This window comes from Phascolarctos cinereus, unplaced genomic scaffold, assembly GCF_003287225.1.
Source record: "Phascolarctos cinereus isolate Bilbo 61053 unplaced genomic scaffold, phaCin_HiC Scaffold_1;HRSCAF=81, whole genome shotgun sequence".
In the NCBI taxonomy this organism is placed as follows: Eukaryota; Metazoa; Chordata; class Mammalia; order Diprotodontia; family Phascolarctidae; genus Phascolarctos; species Phascolarctos cinereus.
This window is the reverse complement of record NW_027555514.1, coordinates 211,847,057-211,871,325: the sequence shown is the minus strand read 5'-3', so window position 1 is coordinate 211,871,325 and position 24,269 is coordinate 211,847,057. Positions and strand designations below refer to the sequence as shown.

General features: G+C 38.6%; 1 protein-coding gene across 8 annotated transcripts in view; it reads left to right on the top strand.

Moving 5' to 3' along the window:
• RACGAP1 (Rac GTPase activating protein 1) overlaps positions 1–24,269 on the top strand; it is a 43,532-nt gene that overhangs the window by 16,834 nt on the left and 2,429 nt on the right. For 6 of the 8 annotated variants that reach the window (XM_020966067.2, XM_020966064.2, XM_020966066.2 and 3 more), the window contains 14 exons: positions 12,102–12,304; positions 13,155–13,291; positions 14,152–14,221; positions 16,516–16,569; positions 17,262–17,342; positions 17,778–17,895; positions 18,281–18,411; positions 19,011–19,175; positions 20,380–20,475; positions 20,558–20,756; positions 21,135–21,240; positions 21,422–21,554; positions 21,965–22,100; positions 22,548–22,656. In XM_020966067.2, coding sequence (XP_020821726.1) covers positions 12,102–12,304; positions 13,155–13,291; positions 14,152–14,221; positions 16,516–16,569; positions 17,262–17,342; positions 17,778–17,895; positions 18,281–18,411; positions 19,011–19,175; positions 20,380–20,475; positions 20,558–20,756; positions 21,135–21,240; positions 21,422–21,554; positions 21,965–22,100; positions 22,548–22,656 — 1,738 coding nt within the window. Of the gene's footprint in view, positions 1–12,101; positions 12,305–13,154; positions 13,292–14,151; positions 14,222–16,515; positions 16,570–17,261; positions 17,343–17,777; positions 17,896–18,280; positions 18,412–19,010; positions 19,176–20,379; positions 20,476–20,557; positions 20,757–21,134; positions 21,241–21,421; positions 21,555–21,964; positions 22,101–22,507; positions 22,657–24,269 lie in introns of those variants that run through there. The other 2 variants (XM_020966072.2, XM_078156820.1) reach the window with 2 other exon arrangements.

Genomic DNA, 24,269 nt, shown 5'->3' with positions numbered 1-24,269 from the left:
ATCCCTTTTGAGCTCTTCCAAGACCTCGGACTGATTCATATTTTTCTTGGAGGCTTTGGATGTAGGAGCTTTGATTTTGTTGTCTTCTTCTGGTTGTATATTTTGATCTTTTTCACCAAAGTAAGATAATATAGTCTGACTCTTTTTGCGCTGCTTGCTCATGATCCCAGCCAATTACTTGAGTTTTAAACTCTTTGTTAAGGTAATAGTCTGCTTCCAATGTGGAGAATGTACTGTCCCAAGCTTCAGGGGTTTGTGTAGCTGTTTTCAGAGATACTTGTAGGGACCTGTAAATTTTCAGTTCTTCCAAGGTGGTATGATAAGGGGCGAGGTGTTTACTCCTTTCCTGGCCTGTGACCACAGGTATTCCTTTCTGTCCTGTAACTGTGAGGAGGGGTTCCTCACCATAGCCATTCCAAGCTCCACCACGCCAGCGCTCCTTCTCACCCCAGCACTGCCGCCCAGAATTGTGACCCAGATCCACACACAGGCGAAGCAAGAGATTCCTGCCTCAGCACTGGCAAAGAGATCCCTGCAATCCATCTCTGAACAGCCACTGGATTCCCCCTCAGTCTGTGGGCCGGAAGCTGGGGAAGCAGCTGCCCCACCCAGGGCCATGCTGTTGGGGAATGGAGCTGAAACCCCCACCTTCCTGTCTCAGCACCGAGAGAAACAGACTTTTCCCACTGACCTTCTAAGTTGTCTTTGGCCTTAGTGGATTGAGGAGTCTGGAAACCTCCACAGCTGCCCACGATTCAATCCTCTGAGGCCTGCTCCAGGTTTGCTGCAGCCTGCGCGCCCACGCTGCACTGCGCTGCGCTCTCAGCCCTGCGCGATACACCTTTCTGATCAATCATCCAGGTTGTCTTGGGCTGGAAATTTGTATCTGTCTTTTTGTGGGTTCTGCTGCTTCAGAATTTGTGTAGAGCCATTTTTTATGAGTATTTGGAGGGATTTGGGGGAGAGCTCAAGCAAGTCACTGCTTTCACTCTGCCATCTTGGCTCTGCCCCCCTAAAACTAGATAAATTTGAAGGGAGCCATAGAGATTAAAAATTGATGAACTTATTAGCATCCTCTTTTCTTTGTTAGTGTATTTACAAGGAGTTTAGTACATCGTGTATTTGTTAAGTTCTTACCAAGTCTCATACAAGATAGTGTGGAATGTACAAAAAAGAGTGTGGGAAATATTCCCTGTCCTCAGGAAGATTATGTGATTAAGAAAGCAAGACTTAAGCACACAAAACAATTGGAGAATAATACAAATCCCTAAATATGAGTTACATACTAGAAGTTCAGTGAGATGTCAGTGAACATTTATTAAGCATCTGCCACGTGCCAGGCACTGTTCTAGGTGCTGGAACTACAAAGACAAAAAGGTAAGGAAGATAGGCACAGGGAAGGAGATAAGCATTTATATAGTGTCCATGTGCCATCTACAGCTAAGCACTTTTTTATTGTCCTTATTGTACAGCTGAGGGAACTTGGACAAACAGAGGTTAAGTAACTAGCCCAGAGTCACACTTCAGTGTCTAAAGCTGGATTTGAACTCGGGTCTTCCTGCGTCCAGGCCCAGTGCTCTATCCAGTGTCATCAGTTGCTTTACAAAAGTGAAAGAAAAGAGTTTTTGCTCTCAAGGAATATAAAAAAGTCTGTTAAGAGGAGACGTATACATACATAGGTATATACCTGGTAGTAGGTAAATATAATTTTGGGAAGAAAGCTTAGAGATTAGAAAAGGCATCACAATGGGAAGAGTACAGTGTGGGTTCTTAGTTGGGAAAAAGTTTTTGTGGAAGAGGTGGAATTTGAGATTGAATAGGTAAGACACAATATTTCAGAATTTTATAGTGGGAGGGTTAGAGAAAGCACAGTATGAGCGGGGATCTGGAAATGTGCGTAAGTATGGCCTGTTTAGGGAATTCTGAGGAACCTTAGCTTGACTGGATCAGGGCATTTGAGCAATGGAAGATAAATGTTGATTCTAAAGGTCTGAATGCATGAATTTTTTTCATTTGAACTGAAGACTGAGATCTGTGATCTCAGCTATATGGTATTTCTTCATTAATGCAGATCAAAATGTATCCATATTTCTTTATCCTTTTTAGTTTTTCTTGATGTCCTTCTATAAATGATTAAACTGAACTAAAAACTAGAACTGCCTTAGTTTGCTGAAACATAAACCCAAACCCATTTATCTATTTATTCAAGCAAAGGTTTCTTATGATGTGCTTGGCACCTAGTAAGTGCTTAAAAAATGTTTGTTGACACGACCGACTTGACTTTTGCTGGATTTTGCTCATAATGTACACATAGAAAGACTAATTTATGGGTTTGTTTTATATAACACTATCTTCTTGAAATTGTTCCTCTGAATTTTTTAGGTTAATCTCTAGGGTTCTCTCAGTAGACCATCATATCATCTGCAAAAATCTGTAATCTTTGTGCTTATTCCCTCAGCTTCTTTTTCTCGTCTTCTTTTATAGCTAGAAAATGATGGTGACAATAGATACTTGACCCTTTTCTGCTCATAATATTGAAAAGAACTCTAGTTTTCTGTAGATGTTTACTGTTTGTTTATGATAAATAATATTGAAAAGAACTCTAGTTTTCTGCATTGTAGATGTTTACTGTTGGTTTAGATAAAGTGTCTACCATTTATGGAAATGGGTCTATTCTTATGTTATCTAATGTTTTTAAGGAGTCATTTGCATATTCTGTTTTGTAAAAAAGCCAAAACAAACCAACTTGTGCATTTATTGATAGAACCATGTGATTTTTAAATTTTTGTTATTAAATAATATCTGTTATGTTTACAGTTTTGTTTATGTTGAACTAACACTATATTCTTGGTATAAATCCAACCTGGTCATATTGTAAAATTTTATAAATATGTTTCTGTGGCCTCTTTGCTAATGTCCTTCAATAGTTTTGTGTTGATGTCCCTTAAATTTTTTTTCTTTGCTTTATCTCTCCCTGGTTTAGGCCATATTTGTTTCATAAGTGTTTGGTAGGATCTGTTCTCTCCCTTTTCTTCCTTTTTTTTTTTTTTGGCAAAAAAAAGTATGATATTAGAATACATTTTTCTTTGAATGCTAAAATTTATAGCATTAGATGCTAGGTCTTTATGATCTTGACTATAGTTGCTTGGTACTTGAACTTTTTCTTTCTATCTGCTTTAAGTATTTTTTCTTTCAATTAAAAGCTGCATTTTGTTTATGATATTCCTAGGTTCTTTCAGGAATTTACAAGAATATTCTCTTTTCATTTTGCCCTCTGGTCCTAATAGAACTGAGAAGTTTTATGATTTCTTGAAGTGTGTTCATGTTTGTTTGGTCATGTCTTTTTAGAGAATCTGATGATTCTCTCTCTTTGACCTATTTTCAGGTCAATTGTCTTCTATAGTAAATAGATAGCTTAGATTTTCTTTTATCTTTTCCCCTCTCAATTTTTTTTACTTGGTTCTAATATTTTTTGCTGCCTTACTGAATTATTGAGTTCTGATTGTTCCATTCTATTTTTTCAGAAGATAATACTTGGGTAAAATTTTCTTTCTTTAGTTATTTATTCTCCTTAAATTTTTCCTCCTCAAACTCATCTCATTTCTCACTTCCTTTATCTCTTGTTTGTGTAGTACTTTGGACTAGCTCATTTTTTCTCCAAAGCTCTGCCTGTAATGGTTGTCTCTCTGTCCCCATATTCCAACTGTTGCCAGTACCTGTTAATTTACTTTTGCAACATCTCTCAAATATGCCCTTTTTCTCTTCTGACACTGCCACAACTCTGAGTGCAGGCCCTCATCACCTCACACATGGATTATTGCAATAGTTTGCTGGTGAGTCTACCTGCCTCAAGCCTCTCCTTTCTCCATTCAGCCACTGAAGTGATTTTACTAAAAGGAAGGTTTAATCATGGTCACTCCCCTACTCAATAAACTCCAGTGGCTTCCTGTTATCTCCAGGAGCAAATATAAAATACTGTGTTTTCATTCAAAATATTTCATAACCTAGTCCCCTCCTACCTTTCCAGTCTTTTAATTTATACTGTACTCACAGACAGGTGCTCTTTTGTCCAGTGACACTGGCCTATTGGCTGTCCCCCAAGCCTGGACTGCTCTCTCTCTACTCTGCTGATCTCGGCTTCCTTGACCTCCTTGCCATCCCAACTAAAATTCCACCTTCTATAGGAAGCCTTCCCTAACCCTTCTTAATTCTAGTGCTTTTCCTCTGTTAGTTATTTCCTATTTATCCTATATATAGCTTGCTTTGCTTATATATTATTTGTTTCTCTTTTGGGATTGTAAGCTCCTTGAGGGCAAGGGCTATCTTTTGTCCCTTTTTGTATCCCCAGGGTTTACACTATGCCTAGCACTTAATAGGAGTTTAAGAAATGCTTATTGGATTGAATTGTATGTTTGCTTTCTTCTGGATTTGCCTCTTAATCTGCTGTCAACCCTTGACATTTTTTAATTGTTGCTTTTTTTCCTCTTGTTTTCAGTGTCAGCACTTGATTTTCAGTTTTGTGTTCAAGCCATTCCCCTCTAGACCTCTTTGGGATAGGTTCAGTATGCCTTGTACCCTGGATGAGTTTTCTGGAATCAGATTTTGGAATCACTCTGCTTCGATTGCTGATTTCTGTCTCAGTACCACAGAATCTGGCCTTGACTTCTCTTTATCTTTTTTTTTTTTTCTGCATGAGCCTTAGTTATTTGTTGACTCTGTTCTCTGCTATAGCCTTAATAACCCTGCTTTTTAGATATTTGGAATTTTCACTGGTCTCAGGTTTCCTTGCACAGTTCTCCCACTGCTAGACCATAGGCTCTGAATTGGCCCTGTTCCTGCTGTGTCTCCAAGTTCATTGAGGGGTGCAAGCCAGGCCATCTTTCCTTGTGCAGTATTCTATTCCTGGTTTTTGTTCTGACGGGCCAGAGTCAAGATCTGGCATCAAGCTCTGTCAGTTCATTGGAGCTGGCATTGTTTTGCTGTACTCCAGCTCAGAGCACAGCCTGGCTTCAGGACTCTTTTGTGGGATAGCTTCCCTGACTGTACTCTTGTCACACTGCCTGTGAGCGTTTACCCACACTCTTCCTGGCTTCCCTGGTGAGACACCCTTTACCTGTATGTACTTCAGACTTCTTTTTATGAAATTTTGGATTAGATGGAGGAATTTCTGCATCCCTCCCCCACTTCCTTTTTCATTTATCTTTGTGTCCCTTTGCAGATAGTTGATGGAATTTATATAGAAGAGATGGATTCTCTCTGATTTTTCAGTCATTATTTAACTGAAGATGCCATTCTTTTTTAATTCAAGTATTTTGGTATAATTTTTTCCCTTAAAATAGAATATTTATAACAGTATTCAAGACAAGCAGCTGTAGTGTAATCAATAAAGAAGTGACTTTGGAGTTAGGAAGGAAGACTTAAGTTCAAGTTCCACCTCTGACGACTGTGTAACTGGGCAAATTACTCATCCTTGTCAGTGTCCCCAAATAACTTTCTGAGAGTTATCTTAAATTTTCGTGAACCTCTTTGGCAGTCTGGTGAAACCTATGGACCCCTCTCCTTTTTTTTTTTAAATTCGTAATTGAAAGAAATGCTAAATTTCATTTATAGTTTAGTGAAAATAAAGATTCCTCCCTGTCCCAATCCAAGTTTATAGGACTCCCTGAAAGCTATCCACTGAGTCTTTGGAAATTTGCGGACTCCCAGTTAAGAATTCCTTTGCTCTAAGACCTTGAATTGCAGAGTGCCTGCAACCTGCACTGGTAGACAGAATTTCTCATTAAGAGTTCCCTATACTAAGGAAACCATAGGTGTGGTTCAACACTCCCCTTCCCCCCCCAATATTTAAAAACTTAATACTCAAATAATCTTTTTAATGGATGGCTTCAGTTTTCAAAATTTTTCCTTTAAAGCAAACAAAAATTTCTTCCACTAAAATGCTTTTCTAGTACCTCATTGTGACATGGACAGTATCCTGGGTTCTTGAATGCTGTGCCAGTAGAGCTCCATTTCTGACAGCACCTCCTAAATTGGAAAGGCAATAGAATACAGGCCTAGTGATGGCACCATATGTATTTGTCAGAGGACCAGCAAAGGTAAAATTCGGCATCGGGTTGGCTGTAGCAAATTTTAGGGTACCATGCTGCTTTTTTTTTTTAAACTTTTACAAAGGAATATTTATTTCGAAAGCTGCAATCACCAATATACATTCTTATTTTCCCAACACATAGGAAGCATAATCCACCTGTCTACTCCCTACTTATACCACCTCAATCTCTGGAGAAGGAGCTTAGTTTTATTCTGGCTCCAAGATCTCTATGGCCTCTCAGTCCAGTGTGGATCATCTCTGGCATGTGAAACTGAAAAGTATATAATGACATGAAATAGAAACAGAAACCTTGGAGCCAAGTAATTAAAGAGGGAAGGGAGCAAGGGAAAGAAGTCCTTCTCCTTTTACCAGTTTAGTTCATGGAACCTGTGCTGTGGATGAACTGTGATCTTCATCCTCTGGACACATCAGAAAACAGAGTAAAGGGGAAAAAGTGGCCACCTCAGTTCTTGAAGAGAGATGTTATAATCTGCAGAAGTGGGTAGCATTACCCATATCTAAATTATGGACTCCTGAAATTTAAAAAAAAACAACTTAGTAGAATGTGAAAAACTATCTGTATCAGTGTTTAATTCTGTTCAAATGTCTGAAATTTGCTGTCTTCAATAAAGTGACAATAACACACTTTCCCATTAATTGGTGCCTTTATTGCTTGGTTTTCAATATTTACTTCCACAAGATTTTTGAGTTCCAAATTTTCACCCCATCTCCCCCTTCCCCCCACCCCAAGATGGCATGCATTCTGAATATCCCTTCCCCTAGTCTGTCTTCTTTTCTATCTCTCCCCCCCTTCTCTTATCCCCTTCCCCTTCTATTTTCCTGGGCAGGATAGACTTCTGTATCCCATTTCCTGTATTTATTTCCCAGTAGCACGTGAAAACATTTTTTTTAACATATGTTTTTAAAACTTTAGGTTTCAAATTTTCTCCCTCCCTCCCCACCCACCCTCATTGAAAAGGCAAGCAACTCAATATAGGTTATACATGTGCAGTTATGCAAAACACTTCCATAATAGACATGTTGTGAAAAACTAACTATATTTCCCTTAATCCTATCCTGTCCCCACATTTATTCTATTCTTTCTTTTGACCCTGTCTCTCCTCAGAAGTATTTACTTCTGATTAACCCCTTTCCCAGTCTGCACTCCTTTCTATCATCCCCTTGCTGTCTTGTCCCCTTTCCCCCCATTTTCCTGTAGGGTAACACAGATTTCCATACCCAATTGAATGTGTATGTTATTCCCTCCTTAAGCCAAATCCTATGAGAATAAGATTCCCTCATTCCCTCTCACCTTCCCCTGTTTCCCCTCCACTGTAAGACTTTCTTTTTGTTTTTTTTTTGTGAGATAATTTACCCCATTCTACCTCTCCCTTTCTTCTTCTCTGAGTATAATCCTCTCTCATCCCTTAATTTTATTCTCCAGATATGACCCTTAATCTTCAACTCACCCTGTGCCCTCTATCATCTATCTATATACATACATACATATAATTTTTTCCTCCAACTACCCTAATACTGACAAAGGTCTCATGAGTTATAAATATCATCTTTCCATGCAGGAATGTAAACAGTTCAACTTAATAAGTCTCTTATGATTTCTCTTTCCTGTTTACCTCTTCATGTTCCACTTGAGTCTGTATTTGAAAGTCAAATTTTCTATTCAGCTCTGGTCTTTTCATCAAGAATGCTTGAAAGTCCTCTATTTCACTGAATGACCATTTTTTCCCCTGAAGGATTATACTCAGTTTTGCTGGGTAGGTGATTCTTGGTTGTAATCCTATCTCCTTTGCCCTCTGGAATATTATATTCCATGCCCTGTGGTCCTTTAATGTAGAAGCTGCTAAATCTTGTGTTATCCTGATTGTGTTTCCACAGTACTTGAATTGTTTCCTTCTGGCAGCTTGTAATATTTTCTCCTTGACCTGGGAACTCTGGAATTTGGCTACAATATTCCTAGGAGTTTTCCTTTGGGGATCTCTTTCAGGAGGAGATCTGTGGATTCTTTCAATTTCTATTTTGCCCTCTGGTTCTAAATATCAGGGCAGTTTTCCTTGATAATTTCTTGAAAGATGATGTCTAGGCTCTTTTTTTGATCATGGCTTTCAGATAGTCCAATAATTTTTAAATTCTCTCTCCTGGATCTATTTTCCAGGTCAGTTGTTTTTCCAATGAGATATTTCACATTGTTTTCTAATTTTTCATTCTTTTGGATTTGTTTACAGTGTCTTGATTTCTCATAAAGTCACTGCTTCCAATTGCTCTATTCTAATTTTTAAGGAAGTATTTTCTTCAGTAATCTTTTGGACTTCCTTTTCCATTTGGCCAATTTTTCTTTTTAGGGCATTCTTCTCCTCATTGGCTTTTTGAACCTCTTTTGCCATTTGGGTTAGGCTATTTTTAAGGTGTTATTTTCTTCAGTATTTTTTTGGGTCTCCTTTAGCAAGCTGTTGACATGTTTTTCATGATTTTCTTGCATCACTTTCATTTCTCTTCCCAATTTTTCCTCTACTTCTCTTACTTGCTTCTTAAAATCCTTTTTGAGCTCTTCCAAGGCATGGGACTGATTCATATTTTTCTTGGAGGCTTTGGATGTAGGAGCTTTGACTTTGTTGTCTTCTTCTGGTTGTATATTTTGATCTTCTTTTTCACCAAAGTAAGATAATATAGTCTGACTCTTTTTGCACTGCTTGCTCATGGTCCCGGCTAATTACTTGAGTTTTAAACTCTTTGTTAAGGTAAGAGTCTCCTTCCAATATGGGGAATGTACTGTCCCAAGCTTCAGCTTTTTGTACAGCTGTTTTCAGAGATATATAGGGACCTGTAAATTTTCAGTTCTTCCAAGGTGGTATGATAAGGGGTGAGGTGTTCATTTCCTGGCCTGTTCTCTGGTCTGTTAGTGACCACAAGTACTCCTTTCTGTCCTGGAACTATGAGGAAGGTTTCCTCTTTTCAGCCACTACAAGCTCAACTGCACCAGTGCTCCTCCTCACCCCAGGACCGCCGCCCAGAACTGTGACCCAGATCCAAACACGGGCAAAGCAAGAGATTGCTGCCTCAGTACTGGCAAAGAGATCCCTGCAGTCCCCCTATGATCAGCCAGTGGATTCCCCCTCAGTCTGTGGGCTGGAAGCTCAGGAGGCAGCTGCCCCTTCAGGGCCATGCGCTCAGGGAACTGGTTCTGAGACGCCATGCTCCTCTCTCAGCACCACAGAAACAGACTTGTCCCACTGACAAAGTTGTCTTTGGTGTTCCTGGGTTTTGAAGTCTGGAAACCGCCACAGCTTCTCCCGATTCAGTCATCTGAGGCCTGCTCCAGGTTTGCTATGGCCTGCGCTCTTCTCCCACCCACCGCGATATGCCTTTCTGATCAACCATCCAGGTTGTCTTGGGCCGGAAATTTGCTTCACTCTGTCTTTTTGTGGGTTCTGCTGCTTTAGAATCTGTTTGGAGCCATTTTTTATAGGTATTTGGAGGGGTTTGGGGGAGAGCTCAAGCAAGTCACTGCTTTCACGCCGCCATCTTGGCTCCACCCCCCTGCCTTTATTGCTTGGATAGAGTTAGGAATGAACCTATAATTTGTTTGGTACAAGGAACTCTAGGGTGAGGATTCTCCATATGTGAATGCAGTTTGACATGTTCTTAGTCTTAGAGAATTGCCTAGGTTGCTGATATAAAATGGATTTGGTCAGGGTCACATAGCCAATGTGTTAGAGGTAGGACTTGAACTCTTCCCCCACCCCTGCCCCGTTCTTTGAGATTACCTTTCATTTACATTATATATATCTTGTATATAACTAGTTGGTTACATCTTGTCTTCTCCATTAGAATTTAAGCTCCTTGAAGTCGAGGACATTTTTTGTCTTTACTCCTCATACTTATTTTGTACCGTGTTTTGCACGTAGTAAATGCTTGTTGTTGTTGCTGTTTATTTGTTTCAGTAATACCTGCCTTCATGACCCCATTTGGGGTTTTCTTGGCAAAGATAGTGGAGTGGTTTGCCATTTTCTTCTCCAGTTCATTTTATAGATGAGAAATGAGGCAAACAGGGTTAAGAGACTTGCCCAGGGTACAGCTAGTAAGTTTCTGAGACTGAATTTGAACTCAGGTCTTCTTGACTCCAGGCCCAGTACACTTGTCCACCTAGCAGCCAGTAAATGCTTAACAAATGCTTATTGACTGACCACCCTTTCTGACTTCAAGGTCAGCTCTCTTTCCACTGTGCCATGCTGGCTTGATAATTCCTTGAGTTTAAGGCTTTGGGTTCTGGGAAATTTGTGTCCTAGTTTGTCATTTTTTAAAGAAAGTTTGCTATTTTGTGAAATATTTTCAAATGAATATACTTAAAGCAAGAGGTTATTAACATTTCCTTATGCTTCTAAAGTTTAAAAAAATGTTTGATTAGTCTTGTTTTCCCATTTCTGTCACTTCCTAGTGATTATTCAACACTATCCTCCTAGAGTCTTTGTAACAATGAAATACATAGTTAAGCCAAACACATTGACCATATTTGATAATAGGTTTCATTCTACACCTATAGTCTACCATCTCTTTGCTGAGAGGAGGGAAATGTTTTACCTTCAGTGCTCTAAAGATTGTTTTCTACATTGATTAGAATTCTGATGCCCTCTAGCCTTGTTTTCCTTCATGTTATTGTGGTTATTTTGTTCTTGGTTTTGTTTGCGATGCTCTAACTCATTCAAGTCTTCCCAAGTTTCTCTGATTTCTTCTTTTTTTGTTTTTTTGCCATTTGTTATGGTGTGACAGTCTGTTATATTCATGTACCACAATTTGCTCAGCCATTCTCCAATTACTGAGTAACCGCTGTTTCCACTTTTTTTCTATTATATAAAGCTCAATGCTTCTAAGTTCAGTTTAAGGTGTTTCTGAGAACATGCCAATTTTATGAATTTAGCTTAATTTCAGCGGTAAAATTCCTTGCACTGGCAAGTGGACCAATGCTAGAATTGCATGTTTGAATTTTCATTATGGAGTAGTATCTAAAGTTAGGTTTGAGGTTAACTGTAAGGCAAATATTTCAAGTGAAGTATAGATGACCAGGAAGTAATTAGTTTTTTTGTCTACATGGATACTTCCTATCTCTTAAATTGAGGCAGTTCCTTCTTGCAGGCTTTCGGATGGACTCCCTGTCCTCCCATCCGTGATTTGACAAAAACAGGTAGAATCTTTTCTTTTTTTTTTTTTAAATTGTTTTTCAGGCAATTGGGGTTAAGTGACTTGCCTAGGGTCACACAGCTAGTAAGTGTCAAGTGTTTGGTCTGAGTCCGGATTTGAACTCAGGTCCTCCTGTCTTCAGGGCTGGTGCTGTATCCACTGCGCCACCTAGCTGCCTCTAGAATCTTTTGTCACTTTGCAACTGAACATTTACATACCCTTTAGGGCAGTGTTAAACAGCTAAAGCAAATTGGCTCTTTACTTTCAAATCAATATTTGTATAATTATCTAGCTAAGTGGAATTGCAGGTTTAGATGTATATAATATTAATCTATATTTACTGGAGCATATTACAGCAGTTACATTTGAATTTGCTGTTTAATGTCTCCCTGGTGCAGCAATGCATGACTGTAAAAGAGTCTGTTTTTGTTTTATAGCTGTAACTGGCCTGGTGTATGACATATGCCCCAAAGGTGTTTCCTTTTGATTGCATTCTGTTCAGGAGCTTTAGTGTCACATCTGGAGCCAGGTGACTAATGAGTAGCTTATTCTATAACAGATGCCACTGGACACGGCAAAAGTAAGTGGCCTATCAAAACAGGAAACTCTCCCTATGAAATATGTAAGGCCCTCAAATATGGGAGAGTATGGAGCAAAGAACATCAATCCAAACTCGGTAGCTGGAACCAGGTTGTTTTCAGCTGGATTTGCTCATGGTTCAGCTGGTCTTTTAATGATTCATTTAGAATAAATCTAACCACTGGACTTGTTTGTTAGAGTTTATTCTCTCTGAATTATTAAAGTTTTCCCCTTTCCTCAGAATTTATCCAGCTGGCAAAGAATTTTGAAGACTTTCGAAAGAAATGGCAAAAGACAGAGCATGAATTGGGAAAATACAAGGATCTTTTGATGAAAGCAGAGACAGAACGTAGTGCTCTAGATGTGAAACTGAAACATGCGCGTAATCAGGTAGATGTGGAGATCAAACGGAGACAACGAGCAGAAGCCGACTGTGAAAAGCTGGTGTGTATTGTTTCTTACTAGTAACCAAGACGGATCCTTTCCAGTGCATTTTGTGATGGGCTGAAAATGGCACCTTTTGCATGGGAGGGCTCTCCAAGCTTTCTGTAAACAACATTTCCAATTTATATACTGTGGCACAGGATGTTGACTCTCCCTTTTTATGCTCCAAACATTGTAAATGCCTGCTAGGGTTATTTCTATCTCTGTAGTAGTTACTTGGTCACTGTAATAGAGGACAGTGTACAATAAGGCCTTCTGCATCACTATTCTGTGCTCCAGAACAGAGGGTTAGGAGTATTCAACCAGTCGAACAGTGTGACTGACAGAGCACTAGCATTTTGACGTGCCACGATGGGTCCTGGTACAATGGTGCAGTGTCAGGTCTCTGGTGGGAGGCACTTGTCCATTTTGGTAAGCTGCCTGGTTAAGTTCAGGTTGTCTGGTTCCACTGTGTTACAGCTTTGTATACATTTTAAAATGCATTTTGCTCCACAATTTAGAAAGGTGAATAGGTGTCTACATTGACCTGTAGAAGATGCAACTAAAATGTTTGCTATGACATCTATTTTGGGGCCCCCATTTTAAATTATACTTCTTTCATGTTAGCAGTGTAATCCAGAAATCTTGCAGCAGAAACCCTACTATTCTAAATGGAGTTTGTTTTACTGCTCAGGAGCCAGAGACAATCTAGGCTTCATGTGAATTAATATGCTGTTGGTGTAGTAGCCTTCCCGAAGGCCTATTTGCATAATGCTGTATTTTAATGTCTTCTGCTCTGCCTGTCCCATAAATCTGAGGTGAAGCTTTCTCCCCTGGCTGGTTACGATGTTTTACTCTGCTGTGGTTGTAGGAACGACAGATTCAGCTGATTCGGGAGCTGCTCATGTGTGATGCATCTGGCAGTATTCAACTAAGCGAGGAACAAAAATCGGCTCTGGCTTTCCTCAACAGGGGTCAGCAGTCCAGTGGCAATGCTGGGAACAAAAGGTGGGGGAACAGCATCTGTTGTTGTTTGATCAGGAGCAACACAGCTGTCTGAAGTTCTCATTCTCTGAAGTTGTGAATATCTGGACTGTGTGCTGAATAAAGCAAGAAAGCTGTCTGAGGAAAGGAGAGTGGGAAAGGAAGGCTTGGGGGCCAACCTGTTATCTCTGTATAACTTTGTCCTGCCACTGGTAAAATTTTGATGGTGGGACTAAATTGCACATCAGTAAGTAATTCTATACATTGTTAGGAAGCCTATAGTGGAAGTGGCAGTTTAGGAATCCTTTGTGTTTATTTTCCAAAGAGTTATTATAGCTCTTCTGGTTTAGAAAGCCATCTGTGAGCCAAGGCCAGGCAGTTCTGGTTCAGCTAATTTGCCATTTAAATAGTCTCAACCAGCCTTTAATTTCACACCCAGTAAAATTAGTGGGTAAAGATCAGAGATTTAGGTACTATAATGTTTTAGAGCCCAGTTGTCTTTTAGAGAGGTAGTTATAATTAAAAATACATATAAGCTTAATTTCTTAGAAAACTAGTGTTAGAGGAAGTCTGTGTTATGTTGAATGTAGCTTCATTTTAGATCAAATTAAATTTCATTCTTGCACTTGCCACAGATTTTGAGTTGTCTGTGGTATAGAAACACAGCTTGGGAGGTGGAGCATCTTACTCTTGTCTGCAACTCGGAGCTAGCTTTGTAGGCCCTTTAAAGAAAAAATCACAGCCAGGGTTTGCCCTTGTAGTTGTTCCCATAGGAAACAGACTGCTCTGTGTATGGTGTGACCTGACCAGTGGAACTCACTGAGTGTTAGAATTTACCTTCTACTGCCTTCTGTGACTAATGCTCTGTTGTTTCACTCTTTTAGACTGTCAACCATTGATGAGTCGGGCTCCATTTTATCGGATATCAGCTTTGACAAGACTGATGAATCCCTGGTAATGAAGCTTTGATAAAGCTCTGGATAGTCTATTTCTCTTCTCCTCCCCTTATTCTCTGTCTCTCTCTCTCTCTCTCTCTCTCTGTCTCTCTCTCTCTCTCTCTCTCTCCTCTCTTTCTTTCTCTCACATACACACCCACGCATGGGTGCACACTCTCACACATACACGCTCTCACAGGCACACATCTTTCCTTTGCTCTCTTGGTGTTTCATTGGTTAGTATACTATCAATTCTGACAGAGCAATTAAAAATGTATCTTCCTGTTGCCTCCACTTTTACTCTCATAAACACCTATTCACTTTAAGAGGCTTTCTTTCTGAAAAAAAGAATGCACAATTCAGAATTCAGCATTGAAATTGATTATGTCCTGATTGCCCAAGGCCTCAACTAGCAAATTTAAAAAGAAACAACCAAAATTTTCTAAACATGGTCTGCTTCCTTGTAATTTGGTAAATGAAGGAATGGTGTTTATTGAGTTTTTACTATGTCCCAAGCCCTGTGCTAAGCACTTAATATATAAATAGAAAAAGTTAGTCCCTATTCTTATGGAGATTATCATCTTAACTGGGGGAGACAATAAGTGAAAGATCAACATCAGGGTGAATGGAGAAGTCCCAAAATCATAGGGATTCAGCAGAGGGGCAGATGGGAGAGCCCATGGGTCCTTAGGTTATGTCAGTAGGTCAGATAACTGCAAAGAATGTGGGGGGAGAAAGGAGGGGTCTATAGGTCAAATGATAAGACCTGGTGGTCCATCTTACCTGAAGGAATGGAATTGGTGACTCATCTAATCCAAGCCAGGTAGGCAGTTAAGCAGCTTGGATGTGTAGTGGTAAGGGTGGAGAGAGGGTATGGAATGGGTATTCTTGCTGTCCATCTATCCCAAAATGTGTTTTTAGATGAATGGACTCATGTCTTATTTTTCAAGTGTGGGGCTTAAGGAGAAAGTGGCTTATATACATCCCAATTAGAAGGAAACTAATAATATACTGAAAATAGTTCTAAAATGTGATGAAGGTTGGCAACTACCATATGATGCATTTGTGGAAAATGTTTTATGATCAGAAGAGGACTACCACTTCTATTGGTTTGGGTTTCTCTCCAGGATCAAGAAAAAACTGAGTAATATTGAGAGATTTCTTTGGTCAGGTTTTCTAAGATACCAGGTACAAAAAATGGGTATAACTTTTTTGAAATGAGAAAAATTAATAAACCTAGAGTGTTTTCAGAATTTCAGGGTATTATGAACTCTAAGCTGTAGACCTATGATTCATTATAATCAATATTCACTCAAACTGAATCAAGCAACCAGTGGCCAGATTTTCCTGACTGTAGAATTTAAATTTCATTAGACCAAATTTGGTTATCTGTCATATAAATTTCCTGAAAAGTTTATTCTTAGGAATGATCTTAGTAGTAATAATAGGGTAGCCTAAAACAAATTACTTATCTTTATAAGACTCAAAATTAATATAGATAAGAAAACAAGGTAACTGCTGATTAGAAACTTTTGTAAGAATCATCTTTTAATAAAAGGTTTGGATTCTGAATCCAAATCATCCTTTAATAATTATCATTATTAGGCATAAGGAGGAGGCCTAATTCAGTCACCTGTAAATTAGGCTAGACAGTTCTTAAGTAGCAGCATTGGCAAAATGATCAGAGAAAAGAAATGCCTTCTAAGAGTGGGAATGATGTCTCTCATCGTTAGGTTAGTGAAGCGTACAAACTTTCTGCAGATTCTTGGACTCTTGGCAAAAAGAATTAGGAATTAGAATTAAAAACCAAAACCAGAAAGTAAGAACAAGGTTTATTTGGTAGCCTTTTTGGTTTGTGCTTGAAACCATCATTACATATATAATATGTATATATATATTCAGCCATAGCTTTAGTTATTAAGAAATAGTATAATGATGCTATAGAGGCAACTAGATGGCTTAGTGGATAGAGCATTGGGCCCAGAGTTAGGAAGACCTGAGTTCAAAATCTGGTTTCAGACACTTAGTAGCTGTGTGACCCTGGGCAAGTCACTTAACCTCTTTTTGCCTTAATCCACTGGAGAAGGAAATGGCAAACCACCCTAACATGGAGAGTGTGCTCCATGGGGTTACAGAGTTAGACGCAGCTGAACAACAACAACAATAAAGATGTAGAGTTCAATTTGGAGTTTGTTCCCTATTGAATTTGTAAGCAAGTTGAGTTGGGGCAAAAGGTTTTCTGGAAACTTGGATGTGGTTTAGTGCAAGCCTAACCAAACAAAGAAATTAATAAGATAATGTAATTTCTTATAGGATTGGGATTCTTCAATGGTGAAGACCTTAAGGCTGAAGAAGAGAGAAAAGAGGGTATGTAGGGTTCCTTGCTAACCAAAGGAGGTAGAAAAGTTTGCTACATGAAATTCAGCTACAGTGCCAAATACCTAGTGTGCTGGTCCTGTGATTGTCTTAAGGGGACTAGGAAAGGGTATGAAACACAATATCGGTATACCGTGGCTTGTTTTGTCAGTGGGTGACCAGGTCTCAGCCCTATTTCCTGGTCTGAATTTTATGAGCTTTCATTCTTAGAAGAATATAGAATATAATTTATGTCTGCCTTTAGTTGTCATGTTAATTTTTATGCAAGACATTTTGCTGCCCTGAGAAAAGCTTCAAGTGGAGTGTGTGTGTGTGTATGTGTGTGTTGTGTGTGTGTGTGTGTGTGTGTTCCTAATGGGGCAACTGATGTTGTTCCAAAGTCTGCATGTCCTTAGATAGGATTACAAGTCTGTTTTTACTAGGGTTGTCATTTGAATTCTCAAAGCTTACTGTCATGTGTTTCAGGACACAAAAGCCATTTTGTATGAGTACATCTTTAAGTTTCACACAAAAATGAAGCTCTAAGGTGTGAAGGGCATATTTTGCTTCTTCCCCCTTTGTCTTCTACTTTTCTCCTCACCCCAAGCTTTAGTCTCTAGTTATTTGCCAGTTTAGCCACTTTATCTCTTATACTTCCAAAGTCTACTGCTCCACCCTAACATCACTTTTTGTCCCTTCTCTAGCGTTCTAACAGCCGACAGTTTATAGAAGGTCCACCAGGACCGATGAAGAAAACTCGTTCCATTGGTTCTACGGTAGACCAGGTGAGAGCAGTATAGCTGAGACAGTTGTGGTTGTGAATATCAAGAGATTTGTGGCTTCAAGCACTGAAAATTCCTAGGGTCAGTAATGCAATGTTATCCTTTGAGATCTGATTGATGAAGCAAATTTTTCTATGTGATATAACTTATCACTTCCATGATGAACAAGATCACTCCACATTTTAAAACTGATTTGAGCAAACAGTTTCAGTGTTATGTTTGATTCTAAGTAGCTTGGGCATGTGCTACTATCACCAAATTTTTCATCTTAAAGTATGAGATTGTAAACTTAGAAGCAACCCATCTGATACCCTAAACCCTAATCAGAACTTAAGGGTTTGTCATGAGCCAAGAGGTCTGTCTGGTGGAAATTTCATTCTCTCTGGTGTTTGTCTTTTCTAGCATATTTGCCCTCTCTCATTGCTCCATTTCTTTCAGGGGAATGAATCCATAGTTGCAAAAACTACGGTCACTGTTCCCAATGATGGTGGCCCTATTGAAGCAGTATCCACTATTGAAACTGTGCCCTGTTGGATAAGGAACAGGAGGAAAACAGGTGACTTTGGTTTATACCTATCAGTACCTATGTAAGAAAAATGATAAAATTTGGGAGCATCATGTTCTTAGAATAAATTCTCCAGGATATGTTGAAATTTCTTGCTGATTCATGAGGAAAAATAGAAAACTGTTAGATTGATAAAGCACAATTCTGACTATTCAGCTTTAGATCACTAGCTGTGACATTTATTAATTGGCTTCATGTCTTTGACTTACGTCAGTTCTTACCTTGAAGAGGGACTTTTTACTAGTTGTAGTTTGCAAATTAGATTACTACAATAAATTAAAACTTTGCCTGGTTTTCATGCTTCTTAGTTCCATGTGAATAATTAGTGTAGACGAAAAAGCATGAAGTCTGAGTTGCTTACTTTGTTGTATTTTAGGTACTTTACAGCCTTGGAACAGTGACTCTACACTGGCTAGTAGACAGATGGAGTCCATGCCAGAGACTGACAGTTCAAGTACTCCACAAAGTAATGGAGGCATGCGTTTGCATGAATTTGTGTCTAAGACGGTAAGTCTATGAATGTCTAAGAAGAAACTTTACAGGAACAATTGTTGTGTACTTTTCATGATTTTTGTTTTATATTTGTGTAGTGTTTTCATATATCCTCTTATTTAATCTTCACCACAGCTAACCCATTTTATACAATGAGGGTTAGAGAGATTAAGTCCCAGTATCACACAGCTTAGTAAGTGGAGTAGCTTGGATGGGAGCCCAGATCTTTTTGCTCTTTAAAATGTTTCACTGATGTTCTTCTAGTCTGCACCACATTTTTCTGTCATCCCTTGTAACAAGTGTAGTCAAGCAAAAGAAATGAACATGTTGGTCATGTTTGAAAATGTATGTCTCCTTCTGCTTTTGTACTCTGCCTCTCTGATTTGAAGTGGAAAGATTGGTCATTGTGTTGATCATAGTTCTTAAGTCTTTTATATACAGTGGTGTCATTATAATTTAAATTATTCTCCTGGTTCTTCTCGCTTCACTCTTGATCAGTTCATGCAAGTCTTTCCAGGTTTTTCTGAATCTGTTTCTTTCTTTACTTTGTGTATCACCTCCCTATTTTTCCTTTCAGTTTTCATTTTCTTCCTCTGTGCCTGCTCTTTTCCTAGGTTATTAAACCAGAATCATGTGTTCCTTGTGGAAAGAGGATAAAGTTTGGAAAACTGTCCCTGAAGTGCCGAGACTGTCGAGTGGTAGCTCATCCAGAATGCCGGGACCGTTGTCCCCTTCCTTGCATTCCAACATTGACAGGCACACCTGTCAGAATTGGAGAGGTACAACTTGCTATGGAAACTGTTCACTGACTAAAGACCCTGTGTAGTCATTGAAGGAGTTAGTGACAGACTTCTCAGACTCATATAGAATTATATGATTTGTCTTCTGAATGCATTAATTAGGACCGAAAGGCTTCTGGCAAAATCCTGTCTGGTCTTTATTATAAAAAAGAAAAAATGGGAGAAGGAGGGAGCCTTTAACAAGCTGTCTTGCTTGGTTTTGAGACTCCTTTGCATTTTGTAAGATTTCTTTATTCAGAAACTCTGGGAATAGAACAGGTTGGATATAAGAAATGATTTCCTGATAATTAAAGCTATGTAAAAGTGAAGTGGATTATCACAGGAAGTAGCAGTGAGTTACTCCTCATTATGGGTCTTCAAGTAAAGATTGGAAGACTACTTGATGAGGATATTATAAAGAATGTTCTGTACAGGTCAAGATTTGACTAAATGACTTCCGAGGCTCTTCTAACTTTTTAAAGATTGTCATGCTTTAAAATTAAAAAAAAGGCTCAGAATGATATGAGACCATGTTGGAGTTTGAAGCTATTGATTCTATGGGTTTCTATCGAGATGCTAAGCAAAGGTGCATCTGTAAGAGCTTCTCGTTTATAGATTCACTAGATTTCTTAACTCCTTGGTGTTGATTAGTTCTTTGCAATCGTATTAAGCTTAAGTTTTAATTGTTATATAGAAACTCCCTAGTCAGGAATGCTTGATAAAATTGCTCCTTCTTTGATAGAATACTCTTTCTTCCTTTGCATTGACCCTTTTCAGCATTATATCTTCCTCTTCACTGTTAACAAAACATTTACCTGTTCTTGGCCAGTAAATGGCACTGGAAGGATATGGGGTAGGTTTCTTTGGGAAGTATACATACATACATGCATGCATGCATACATGCACACAGACAGACATACACCTACATATATGAATACGTACACACATGTGCACATATAAAACAGCATGCAAACGCATCTATATATATATCCATACACATAAAATACAGTACATAGATACTTACATGTATATTTACCTGGTAACACATACTTTGGGGGATATGATACACAATAATCCAGGCTAAGTCAATGTCTTCTACAGATGACTCACTATGCAAAGTTCTCAGGCTACACCTGCTAGTCTGAATGTTGTGAAGCATAATTGTAAGTTTTCCTCTATTCATTCATTTATTTATTTTATTTAGGGAACTCTTGCTGACTTTGTGTCCTTGACTTCGCCAATGATCCCCTCCATTATTGTCCATTGTGTAAATGAGATTGAGCAGCGAGGGTTGAATGAGGTAAGATTTAAAGACAGGAGTTTGGATTGTGGTTGCATTCTGCAAATAGAACTTTCTTGAATCAAGGGTCTTCTGATTATAGGCAGGTCTGTATAGGATCTCAGGTTGTGACCGAACAGTAAAAGAGTTGAAAGAGAAGTTCCTTCGATCAAAAACTGTTCCCCTTCTCAGCAAAGTAGATGACATCCATGCTATATGTGGCCTCCTTAAAGACTTTCTTCGGAACCTCAGGGAACCCCTTCTGACCTTTCGGTTAAATAAGACCTTTATGGAAGCAGCAGGTAAGGAATGTGTTCTTGTGATGGTTTCTGTTCTAAGCTGTTTAAGGTGTCATCTTTAATACCAGTAGAAAAACAGAATCTGCAAGTGTTCTTAAAAGTTTTTTTGAGTACATTCTTTGTAATTGACATCACTGCAATAATGTGCAGTCTTAGATCGTGAGCTAAATGCTTTCTTAACTGAAGAGCTGATTTTTTTTAAGTTCTGACTATTGAGCTGTTGGTCAGTATCCTGTTTGTTAATGGAACTTGAGGCTGATGTAGCCATGAACCTAATCAAAACTGTACTGTATAGATGAGCCTTTGTAGTCAATAACCCAGATGCCTGCTGTCTGGGGAAAGGAGCTTCTAGGCTTCTGAGTGCTTTCTTTTCATTTATAGAAATCACAGATGAGGACAACAGCATAGCTGCCATGTACCAGGCTATTGGTGAACTCCCCCAGGCCAACAGGGACACATTAGCTTTCCTCATGATACACTTGCAGAGGTTGGTACAAATGTGTCTTTGGTAACATCTGTTTCTGGAGGTTATAGAATTTACCAGTGGGAAAGATTATCTGGACTGGCTAATATGGGGAGTTACAATTTATTTTCAGTGAGGATCTGTATTTTGATGTTTCTATAAGAGAAATAGCATACTTTCTGACTTAACATTCTCTTTTGTCTAGAGTCGCTCAGAGTTCCAGCACTAAAATGGATGTTGCCAATCTGGCTAAAGTCTTTGGTCCTACTATAGTTGCTCATGCAGTACCCAATCCTGACCCTATGACAATACTACAGGATACCAAACGTCAGCCCAAGGTAGTCAGAAACATGGTGTTCATAAAAATCTGTATCATGTGATAAACTAGCTATGGGCAGCTTTTGCCTTTAAGGCACTAGTTCTCAAAGGATATGCCACAAATTATAAGAATATTCACAATCATATGTGAACGTTCAAATGTCTTGACTCTCCAGAGTGCCATGATTCCTTATCACAGATGATAATACTTTGCTATGACTTAAAAAGGGAGAGAACCACTACTTTTGAAGTGTTTAGGAGATAATAGATGAATTCTGGGTGTGAAAATGTTGTTGTTGGGCCTCTCTCCTGCTGGAAGCCTACCAGGGGAGCAGATGCCTCTTCTCATGAGATTGTAATAAAAAGTAACTTTTGCTTCCAAAAAAAAGAAAAAGAAAAGAAAGAAAATGTTGTTGTTGGGTTTTTTTAGGTGATAGAGCGCCTGCTTTCTCTGCCAGTGGAATACTGGAGTCGGTTCATGATGGTAGAGCAAGAGAATATTGATGCAATGCATGGCATTGAAAACTCCAATGCCTTTTCTACACCACAGACACCTGATGTTAAAGGTAAGCCTCTGGGGGGATCTTGGTTAAATGAAAATGTTCCTCTTGAAGAAGTGTATCTTACTGAACTAAGGCCCAGTGTTAGCTTTGGTAGTGTGCTTTCCCCCATTTTCCTTAAAGCTGTTTTTTAACTGCCACTACGTTTTGGAGGATAATAGAACCTTTAATCAAACATGGGAAAGCTAGGTAATACAGATACATCTGTGGTATTGCAAGTTACTAGAGATGGTAAGCCATTCGTTATGTGATCAGAAGCCTATATTGGACAAAAGGATTTACATACATTTTCTAAGATGATAGTTTAGAAATGTTGTCTAGGAATTGACTGGGTTTTTGAGTTCTTTAGATAGTGTCCCCCATGAGGTTATTTTAGACAAAATGAACATGGATGAATTTTACCTCTTCTGTAGAATGCCTCTTTTCACCTGTCACAATTTTTGATTTATGAAGTGAGCGTATTAGGGCCCCTGACTACTCCTGAGCAGCAACTCATCAAGACTCCTTCATCTAGTTCACTGTCCCAGAGAGTTCGCTCTGCTATCAATAAGAATACTCCTAAGTAAGTAGACTTTGACTTCGCAGACTTTGTTTGAATGACATTTCTTCTGTTGACTGGTTCCTAATTAAAACAAGACTTTTGAAGTAGAAATAGAAATAAGAACAGAAGAAAGATAACTTTTCAGACCTATCTAGATGATGACAAAAGACAAAACTAACAGTTTTGATTATATAAAATTCAAGATTTTGCACAAACAAAATCGATATAAAGATGTGAAATAAAAGAAAAAACTTTGTTTCTAACATGTGGTAAGTCTGATATCCAAGATAATTATAGAGATCTCCCACATAAGGAAACCCCCTTTGCAAAGTGCAGGTTGTCACCTCTGCAGCTCCTGGTCTTAGTTGCCTAGAATATGGAGAAATTAAGTGACTTGGCCAGCATCACACATACCAGTATATATCATAGGCAGTACTTGAACTTAGTTCTTTCTGGCTTTGAGGCTACTGCGCATAAAATTTAGAAAAATTTCTCTTATTAGATAAGTGGGCAATGAACTTAAACAATTTTTATTTGTAAAATTTTTATTGATGCCTTTTGTTGGTGCTAACACATATTTCTGAATGTATCCCTTTATCTTTCCTATACTAGCCAGCCATTCTTTGTAACAAAGATTTTAAAAGGGAAAAAAAGTTAAGCAACACCAACCAGTGCATTGACTGTTTCTGATAGTGTGTACAATATGCAAAGCCCAAGGTTTCCTACCTCTGCAATGAAGGGAGAGCAGTCCATTTTTCAAACTCTGCTCCAGTGTCAAGCTGGTCATTATAATTGCTCAACTTTCAGGGTTGGTTTTTTTTTGGGGGGAAAGGGTGGTGGTGATTATTATTATTCTTTCTATTTACATTGTTATAAACATTGTGTGTATGTTGTTTTCCTGGTTCAGCTTACTTCACCAAGCATCCAAATTTGAATTTCACACAAATTCACAAATTTCCTATTTCTTATAGTACAGTAGTATTCCATCACATTCATATACATTTTGTTTAGCCGTTGTTCTTTAATTGATGGGCATCTGTTCTTTGCGATTCTCTGTTACCACAAAGAAGTGCTGCTATGAATATTTTGGAGTATATGGGATCTTTATCTTCGACTTGTTTAGGATATATGCCTAGCAGCAGAATCTGTGGGGCAAAGAATAAAGACATTTTAGTCATTTTCTTGTTACAATTCCAAATTGTTTTCCACAGTGGCCGAGGAACCAGTTAACCAACAAGCTTTTACTATTAGGCTTTTTAGGACACAGACAAAAATTAAGTAATTCTTGCCCTCAGGGAACTCAGATTAATTCTGTCAGGGTTCTGTCTTGATATACTGGTTGTTTCAAAAATTGTAGTGCAGTTTTTAAGCTATTTAAGCTTAAAATCACACTAAGATTCTTTCAACACCCTGTATAATAAATACAAGGTAATTTTTGGGAGGAAGTACTAATACCTGGGGAGATAAGGAAAGGCCTTATGCAGGAGGTATTGTTTGAATTGAGTTTTGGAGGAAGGAATTTTTAGAAGAAGAAATGAAAACTATCAATAACCACATGGAAAAATGCTCTGAATCACTAGTAATAGAAAAATAGTAAAGTAAAACATGCGTAACAGTGAATTTAAAAATCTCTG